This window comes from Vombatus ursinus, unplaced genomic scaffold (assembly GCF_900497805.2).
Source record: "Vombatus ursinus unplaced genomic scaffold, bare-nosed wombat genome assembly UNPS02014807.1, whole genome shotgun sequence".
In the NCBI taxonomy this organism is placed as follows: domain Eukaryota; kingdom Metazoa; phylum Chordata; class Mammalia; order Diprotodontia; family Vombatidae; genus Vombatus; species Vombatus ursinus.
In genome coordinates, this window is record NW_020954585.1 from 46,973,065 (window position 1) to 46,983,084 (window position 10,020).

Below are 10,020 nucleotides of genomic sequence, written 5' to 3' on the forward strand. Positions count from 1 at the left end.
AGTGGTTGAAGGCAAAACTTTAGAGAGGAGGGACAGAGAGAAAGGAGAGGAAAAAGTACAAACAAGGGGAAAATGGGATGGAGACACAGATAGTAATTATAACTGTGAATGTGAATATAATGAACTCTTTCATAAAACAGAAGCAGATAGCAGAGTGGATTAAGAACCATAAGCCTATAGTATGTTGTTTACAAGAAACACTTTTGAAACAGAGGGATACACACAGAGTAAAGTAAAAGGCTGGAGCAGAATATATTATGCTTCAGCTGAAGTTAAAAAAAGCAGGGGTAGCAATCCTGATCTCAGACAAAGCAAAAGCAAAAATAGATCTAATTAAAAGACATAAGGAAGGAAACTATATCCTGCTAAAAGGCACCATAGACAATGAAGCAATATCTTTACTAAACATATAGCATCCAAATTCTTAGAGGAGAAGTTAAGGGAATTACAGGAAGAAATAGAGAACACCTCCCCCTCTCAGAACTAGATAAATCTAACACAGAATAAACAAGAAAGAAGTTAAGGAGGTGAATAGAATTTTAGAAAAGTTAGATATGGTAGACCTCTGGGGAAAATTGAATGGGGATAGAAAGGAATATACCTTTTTCTCAGCAGTATATAGCACCTACACAAAAATTAACCAAGTACTAGGGCATAAAAACCTCACAGTCCAGTGCAGGAAGGCAGCAATATTAAATGCATGCTTTTCAGATCATGAAATTACATGTAGTAAAAGGCCATGGAAAGATAGAATAAAAATTAATTGGAAACTAGATAATCTAATCCTAAAGAATGAGTAGGTCAAACAACAAATCATAGAAACACTCAATAACTTCATCAAGAGAATAACAGTCATGAGACAACATACCAAAACTTATGGGATGCTGTGAGTTCTTAGTGGAAGTTTTATATCTCTAAATGCTTACTTGAATAAAATAAAGAACAGATGAATGAATTGGGCATGCAATTAAAAAAGCTAGAAAAAACAAATTAACCCCAAATTAAATACCAAATTAGAAATTCTGAAAACCAAAAGAGAAATTAAGAAAATTGAAATTAAGAAAACTATTGAACAAATAAATAAAACTAAGAGCTGGTAACAATAAAATAGATAAACCTTTGGTAAATTTGATTTTAAAAAAAGAAAAGAAAACCAAATTACCAGCATCAAAAATGAAAAAGATGAATTCACCACCAATGAAGAGGAAATGAAGATGAGGAGGAAATCAATGAAGAGGAAATCAAAACAATAATTAGGAGCTATCTGCCCAATTGTATGCCAATAAATTTGACAATCTTAGTGAAATGGATGAATATTTACAAAAATATAAATTGCCCAAATTAACAGAAGAGGAAATAAAAACTTGATCCCATTTCGGAAAAAGAAAATGAACAAACCATCAGTGAATTCCCTAAGAAAAACTCTCCAGGGCCAGATGGATTTACAAGTGAATTCCATGAATCGTTTAAAGAACAATTAATTCCAATACTACATAAACTATTTTGGAAAATAGATGAAGAAGGAGTCTTAGCAAATTCTTTTTATGGTGCTGATGCCTAAACCAGGAAGAAACTTAAAGGAATGTAAGCACACTTTAGTTGTCAGAAGCTTTTCTCTAGGGAGTTAGGGATATGATTATCAAAATAATAAAAATTTTGAATAATGCATAAAGTCTGGGGCAGATGCCTGGGAGCATTGCACTAGAGAGGTCTCTATTAATAAACCATTTATCTATTCCTAATTGTACTGTTATCTAGGCCAAATCTCTCTGTATTATCCACAAGGATAGCATGAGAGTTTGTGAAGGAATGTAGTATGAAATAAGTCCATAAATGTAGGTAGGAGCCAGACTGACAAGTGCTCTAAATGTAAGGCTATGTATAAGAGTCCCTGAAGGCTTTTGAATAGAGGGGTGCCGTAATCAGATCTGTGTTTTAGGATTATCATTTTGACAGCTGTATGAAAGAAGGTTTGGAAAGGGAAGAGACTTGAAGCTGAGAGAATCTATTTAGGAGGTTATTAAAATTGTCCAGGTGAGAGACGATGAGGGCCTGAGCTAGGGTGGTTGTTTGTGAGAGAGGGGCATGAATTAAAGAGATATTGTGGAAGTAAGATCAACAAGTCTTGGCAACTGATTAACTTAAAGGGGTAGAAGAGAGAAAAGAGTTGAGGATGACTGTGAAGCCAAGCTTACTGGAAAGAAGGTGATGTCCTTAAAAAAAAAGTAGGGAAGTGAAGAGAAGGGATGGGTTTTAGGGGAAGACGATCCATTTTGGGTATGTTGAGTTTTTAGTACCTTCATGTCCAGCTGGTATTTAAAAATACAGGACTGGATTTTGTGAGATGGGTTAGATCTGGATATATAGATTTGGGAGTTATCTGCATAGAGATGATAATTTAGTCCATGGGAGCTGATGAGATCAGTTAAAAAGCAAGACTGTTGGATAGAAATTTGAGTTTAATTCAGGAAACATTTATCAAGCACCTTGGATACAAAAACAAAACAATTCCTTTACCTTAAGGAACTTTCGTTCTATAACATTAGCTAAGCCTTGAAAAAGCAAGCCAGGTTTCCTTTTTTTAAAAGAGTGGATACCTAGGGAGGTGGTGGGATCCTCCTCAGTGAAGGTCTTCTATAACAGACACTGAATGATCACCTTGTTGAGTATAATACAGAAGAGATCTCATCATTAATCACTAGTCCCTTGGTGCTTTGCGAGCTCTAGCATTACAGACCTCCTTCGTAAAGAACCAAGTTACTGAATTTGATCAGTGAGTTCTCTGTGCAGCCACAGATCTCTTTAGGCAGCTTCACTATTTTCTCCCCTCCTTGGAATAATTTTTCCTTACACATTTAAAGGATTTCATTCTCAAGAGCTTCCCATTCATCGTGGGCCAATGTACTTTGTAACGTGCTTGATCATTGGATTCTACTTATCTCTCCTCTGAACCCTTTGAAATAAACTCACCTAAAGTCTAGAGGAAATAACTGTAGACAGTATAAAATACTTGGAAGTCTACTCTTGACCAAAGACAAGATAGCATTTATGGGACATAAAATGAATAATTTTGATTACATTAAATTTAAAAGTTTTTGCATAAACCAAACTAGTGCTTCCAAGATTGAAAGGAAAGCAGGAAACCAAGAACAAAATTTTACTGCAAGTTTCTCCAATGAAGGCCTCATTTCTCAGATATATAGAGAACTGAGTCATTCCAGTTGATCAATTCCAGTTGATAAATGGTCAGAGGATATGAACAGGTAGTTTTCAGAAGAGGAAATCAAATTATTGATAGGCACATGAAAAAATGCACTAAATCACTGTTGATCAGAGAAATGCAAATTAAAACAACTCTGAGGTACTGTCTCATCCCTATCAGGTTGGTTAATATGATGCAGAAAAGGAAAATGACAAATGTTGGGAACATGGGACAATTGGGATGGTACAGTACTAGTGGTGGAGTTGTGAACTAATTTAGCCATGCTGGAGAGCAATTTGAAACTATGCCCAAAGGGTGATAAAACTGCATATCCTTTGACCCAGCAATGCCACTACTAGATCTGTACCCCAAAGAGATCAAAGAAAAAGGAAAAGGACCTATTTGTACAAAAATATTTATAGCAGCTCTTTTTTGTGGTGGCAAAGAATTGGAAATTAAGGGGATGCCCATCCATTGGGGAATGGCTGAACAAGTTGTGGTATATGATTGTGATGTAAATACTGTTGTGCTATAAGAAATGATGAGCAGGATGCTCTCAGAAAAACCTGGGTAGACATAAGTAATAGAAGAGAGCAGACCCAGGAGAACATGATAGGCAATAAAAGCAATATTGTATGATGATCAGCTGTAAATGACTTAGCTATTCTTAGCAATATAGTGATCTGACATTCTGAAGGACAGGATGAAAAATGTTATGCACCTCCAGAGAACTAAGGGAATCTGAATGCAGATAGCCTATTTTTTTTCCACTTTCTTTTTTTTTTTTTCCCTTGGGGTCTGTGTTTTCTTTTGCAACATACACTATGGAAATATGTTTTGCATGACTGCACTTGTATAACCTGTATCAGATTATTGGCCTTCTCAAGGAGGGGGCAGGGGAAGGAGGGAGAGAATTTGGAACTCAGAATTTTAAAAAATGAAATGTTAAAAAGAATTTTTTACATGTAATTGAAAAAACCTAAAGTAAGAGAAAAAGCAAAGACTAGAGAACGTGGCACATCATGTCCTTTCCTTCTCTTTTCTATCATGAATTCTAAGATAGAGAAGAAACTTGTCCCCAAGATTCCTGTCAGTTCCTCTTTAGCAACATGTAGTTCATTCTTGTCGATTGGAATCTAGTCTGAAATGGCATTTCCCTTTATAATTTCCATCCCAAATAAATCCATTTGTGGACTTATTTCATACTATATTCCTTCACAAACTCTTATGCTGTCTTGTGGATAGTACAGAGAGATATGGCCTAGATTAACAGTACAATTAAGAATAGATAAATGGTTATTAATGGAGACCTCTCTAGTGGAATGCTCCCAGGCATCTGTCCCAGACTTTATGCATTGTTCAAAATTTTTATTATTTTGATAGTCATATCCCTAACTCCCTAGAGAAAAGCTTCTGACAACTAAAGAATGAAGTTAACATTCAGAAAAGACATTAATTTATTACTTATGTTTTGAACAGAGAAAGAGCTCCAGCAAATATCAAAATAGTTGAGGTTTCCCCCTTCAAACCAGGTTAAGCATCTGGGCAGGTTTGTGATCACTTTCCTGGACTCCTTATATAATAATTCTTCCTCTACCTATTGACTATTACTTTTGTTTCTATCTTCATTGATTCAAATGCTTTTCCCCATGTTTTCCCCCTGCTTGATTCCTGGATTTCCTCCCATAAATGTATCTTCTTACTAAACAATGTATAGTGTTTGTTCCATTGCTTCTTTTTTCTGTCGTTTTTTTTCTTTTGAATAAGAGTCATATTACAGTCATGAATCTCATTCCACCAGCTCTCAGTGATTATACTTATAAGGTCCAGTTTGCATACTTGGGTTCTTTCCTACTCCTGCACAGTACCTAGCACAGATAGGGACTTAAATGCTTGTTGATTTATTGATACTTTGTGTTTTTGTGCATAGATATCTGAGGTCATGGATTTTATCATGTCTTTTTTTAGTTATTGTCTCAGGAATTAGTTTTTTAGTTTTAGCTTTATTTTCTGTGTTGTTGTACTTGCTATGCTCAGGGTTACCAGACTGTACAAATCTATATAGGCAGTTTCCTCCCCTTCCCTTTTCATTTTAAAGCTTTCTTGAATAAGTTAAAATTCCAGCCATCTCTCTTCAGTTTGCCTGGTGAATTTTACATGTGGGTTGTGTGATCCCCTTCTGCCCTCTTATCAGAGAGTGAGCAGTACCTCTAGCTTTTACTTTTACAATTTTACATTTCAATCTGAATTGGTCAGTGAGTTTCCTGCTCCTTCCTTTTAACTAACTATGCCATTGTACAAGTCTCTCTTTGAGTCTGGCTCCTGCTTTTTATGAGCATAAAAATACTTCCATTATCTCAATACCTTTTAAAATAGTTTGTGGAAATCAAATGAAGTAAAGTATATCTGACACTTTTTAAGTCATGAAGAACTATTTGAATGTGAGCAAGTGTTGTGATCATTAGGTACCATTTACCAGGTGACTTGGGCCTAGGTTGTGGTTATTAGGAAGGGCAATTAACTTTCAAATAGTCGATCATTGCCATTCTTCCATAACAATTTAAGGTTAAGGGAAGAGGGCAACCAGGTAGAAAAGGATAAAGCTTGCCTAGCAGAGGGGTGGCCAGGGAGAGGGAAGTGTAAGGGGAGGAAGAATTTATATCTCTTTATTTCTCCCTACAAGCCTAGGACTTTTTGTGCAGCTCGCTGAGGCCAGTGCTTTACTCTTAATCCTCCTCCCTCAGGACCTACACTGAGCTGCTTCCACTGGCCAAAAGGGGTACAAGTTTGTGCTCGCTTACGGCAGCTCTTGGAATGGGCACAGAGTATGGGCTTTGGGATGCTGGCAGAGCAGTTCTTCAAGAAACTTTCCTGCACAGTAAACCTGTTGGCTACTCCCAGTGCCCAGCTGATACAGGTAGGTACGGATGATCATATGGAGGCAAGTGGTAGAGGTAGAGTCACAAAGGTCATGTTGTCTGGTATCTGAGTTCATTTTGTTGTGGTTCTTAAAGGATTATTGTTGGTTGTTGGGTTTTTTTTTAAAGTGGTTGGATCATTGGCTTAGATTCCCTTGCCTAAAGAGGCTTCAAGACCTAAAACAGCTTTATAAGTAGTTACCATAGAAGTGTTTTCTTATTTTGCCTTCAGGGGTACTAATATGATTAATGTTTTCCTCAGTTTAATAGTAAAATGTTAACATAATCTGGAGAGGTGGGCAAGCTATTTGTGAAGACCATCCTCAACTAAGACCAAAACGCTGGATTATTTGGGAAAGATGACTTTACAAATCAAATAGGTTAGGCAGCTTTTCTCAGCTAATCACTAAATGAAAATTTTCTCTAGAAATGATGTGGGATTGCTCCTAAATGACTAGTTGAACATTCAGCACATTGAAAATAAGCCTTCAAAATAATTACCAAAAATTTACTAGACCATGTTTCTTCAAGAATCACACAGAAAATAGAACACATGAAACTAGTCTTTTCTATTTGTCCAGTGAAGGACGTTGTCTTAAACAATATATAGTGCTACATTGAATACTCCCTCTCCTCTCAGCTGCATTAGCTAGGGTGGTACCTTGAGAAACTAGTCTTCCATGTGAGTGTTATGGTCAACTGCTCACATCTAAGTCATTTGATCTGAGAACTTAACCCCTATCCCCAAGTATGCCCTGCAGATAAAAATCATGAGGTAACAGATGTAAATGCTGATGCACCCCATGTTGGTCTAATGCCCTGCTTCCCTCATACCATTTTGAGGCCTTGACTCCCAGAGCTTCCTCTTATCACTCAGATGAACTGGTCATCCCTGAGGACTCAGTTTCCAGAACTGAACCCTGCCCAGCTGCATCGGTTGTTGACTCAATACCAGCTTGCATCTGACATTGGTTCTGTGACTGCTTGGGAGCCTCTAGATGAAGACAGGCCCAAAGCCTTCAGAACAGGTGAGTTTCTGACCATATCTGTTTTTGATGACAAATGGAAAAGTATCCATGTGTCACCTTACAGAATTCTAGAGCAAGAGCTGCAAAGGAACTTAGAAATTATTTAGTTCAACCCTCTTGACTTGCCCAGGGTTCCACAGGTGATAAGTGGCAGAACCTTGAATTAAACACCAGTTCTGTGACTCTCTACGTTCAGCATTTGTGGAACTGCCTCAGGCTTTATCCACATTACTAAGGACAAGTCCTGTGCAGACTGAGTATTAAAAGACCTAGGTTTTAATGTGGACTTTTAACCAAGAACCATCTAAATCAGAATCAAATTCACCCAACTGTATTTTGATTCTCCTCTCTCTAAAATAGTAATGCTATAACTTCCCTTTCCTGTGGCAGGGAAGGAAGATACTGCGGATTTGAAGCTCCTCTAGAGGAGCTTCTTTAAAGCATCAGGCACATGATTAGAATTGTTTGGCCACTTCTTTGTTATGCGGAGGTAGCCTGTGCCCTCAAAGATTATGATAGAAGTATAAGTTCCAGCAGGTTATACCATGACAGAAGGGTTTTAAGAGGCTCATCCCAAGTAGTATAACCACTAGGTGATAAATTCTTTGGCCATGGAAAACCATGAAAGAAAGACTAATATAAAGTAACCCTCAGTGCTTTACTGTACTTTAGTTCCTTGGGCTTCCACATCAGTGAGTGATTGAATGAAATGATTCAGAGATGCATGTGTGACTGGGCAAAAGAAGACTGAAACTTAACCTTCATCAAGACTTCTGCCATCATCAGGGAAAGGTGAAAATCAGAAAGAAAAAAAAAAAGGCGGGCCAGGCCTATATGACAAGAGTAAAGAGTGACAGAGGCAGCCCGCCCATCTATCTGTACTGGCATCTGTGAAGTGAAGAAAGATCTCAGCATATTGGGTAGTTCTTGAGAGAACATGAACTAGAATTAGAATTGCAGAGGAGGAGAAGGCTTAGATAGGTTGTGATCTGCATTGTGGGAGGAAATGCAGGTCTCATGGAGATCATATCGAAGAATACTGACCTTCTTCATTTATTTATCTCACCTACCTCTCATCCCACACAAGTGGCTTACAGCCTTCTATCCAGCAGGAATGCTAGGTTGTACAGTGGAAGAGCCAATACAAAAGTTTTTAATGCTCAGCCTGGTTACCTCACAAATGATTGAAGGTAAAATATGGTGGCCTTAGTTAGTGTCAGAAGAGGTGTGGGAAGAGGTGCGAATTGATCTAACAATTTTGGAAGGCAACATGAAATTATGATATAAAAGTAATTTAAATTGTCCATGTTCTTTAATCCGGAGATCCCACTGATGGTCATCATCCTCAGGAAGGTCACAGTTCCAAAGAAAGACCCAGTACACACAAAAATGTTTGGGGCAGTGGCTTTCATGGTTGCAAAGAATTGGAAATCAAGCTCCTTAAGGATGGACATTGTTTAATTCTTTGTTTTTGTATGCCCAGGGCCCTGCACAGTACATGACATATAATAGATACTTATTAAGTGATTATTGATTGATAAATGCCCATTGATTATGTTATGACTAAACAAAATTTTGGTTCATTAGCCCTTGAGGACCACACCTAGGCCTGTGAATTGAAGCAAAATCAGGAGAAAAATATACACATGACTACAATAATGTAAATGGAAAGAATAACCACAGTAATTGAAACAATACCATGTAATTATAATGGACAATGTTGGCAGTGAGAGGGAGATGTGAGTGTGCACCCCTTCTCCTCTTTGCAGAGGTAGAGGAATTACCGAAATTGAATACATGTATTCTCTCAGACTTGATTGATGCTTTGATTAGTTTTGCTGGACTACTTTTTTTCTTTATTTTTTCTTCTTTGTTATAAGGGATGGCTCTTTTGTTTGGAAGAGAGGGATATATTGGGAAATAAAGGTGATGTAAAAGGAGATATCAGTAAGAAAAAGGGAGGTCTGCTTAAGGTCACCTTAAGAAATAGCATTCCTTTTCTTTCATCTGAGAATTGGTATTTAGTGGCCACCCTCCCATCTTTAAGCTTAGTTCTGATTTAGTTAATAATATGAGTCCTCAAAGATGAACCTAGGAGTCCTGAACTGCACCCTGCAACTTTTGTCAGACCTTGTAATAATTTGTTTTCATGGGGAGCTCTTAGTTGGACTGATGGCAAGGTCCATTTTTTGTTTGTTTTGTTTTGTTTTTGTTTTTGCTAGGCAATGGGGGTAAGTGACTTGCCCAGGGTCACACAGCTAGTAAGTGTTATGTGTCTGAGGCCGGACTTGAACTCAGGTCCTCCTGACTCCAGGGCCAATGCTCTATCCACTGCGCCACCTAGCTGCCCCAAGGACCATTTTTTATTTAAACTCTTTCTTTTTCATCATCTACCATACTGCCTTCATACACAGGTGTTCAGTAAATTATTTTTGTGTCTATAAGGCTTTTTTTAATCTATATTTGTCCCCTTTGTATGGATAGTAGGTAGATTGCGGAACTCTTCATTCTTCAGCAGTTAGTCTTGTCTGTGGATGTGTACCATCAGCTCAAATTGGTTGTTTTGCCTATTGTTCAGCCAAGAATAGTTTATTTCCCCAAAAATAAGCAGAAGAATGGGGTAGGGAAAACAGATGGCAAAAATCAGGAGGCAACTTATATGTTGCCGAGGCAATTAACTTGGACTTTGCCAATTCTCTTTTTACAGAGGACGTCCTGGAGTCTTATGATAATCATCCACCTATCGTTCTGCCAAGTGGAGGGTTCAAGGTAGACTTGGAAGTAGAATGCCTGGATGATAATATCTACCGGCACCTTCTTTACATCCGCCACTTCTTATGGAGCCTACAGAGTAAATCCTCCCATGCCAGAG

General features: G+C 37.8%; 1 protein-coding gene across 1 annotated transcript in view; it reads left to right on the plus strand.

Annotated features, from left to right (window-relative positions):
* RADIL (Rap associating with DIL domain) overlaps window positions 1–10,020 on the plus strand; it is a 113,827-nt gene that overhangs the window by 93,292 nt on the left and 10,515 nt on the right. Inside the window, exons 9-11 of the mRNA XM_027874652.1 lie at window positions 5,947–6,119; window positions 6,998–7,148; window positions 9,856–10,013. Of these exons, the coding sequence (XP_027730453.1) occupies window positions 5,947–6,119; window positions 6,998–7,148; window positions 9,856–10,013 (482 nt within the window). The remainder of the gene's footprint in view (window positions 1–5,946; window positions 6,120–6,997; window positions 7,149–9,855; window positions 10,014–10,020) is intronic.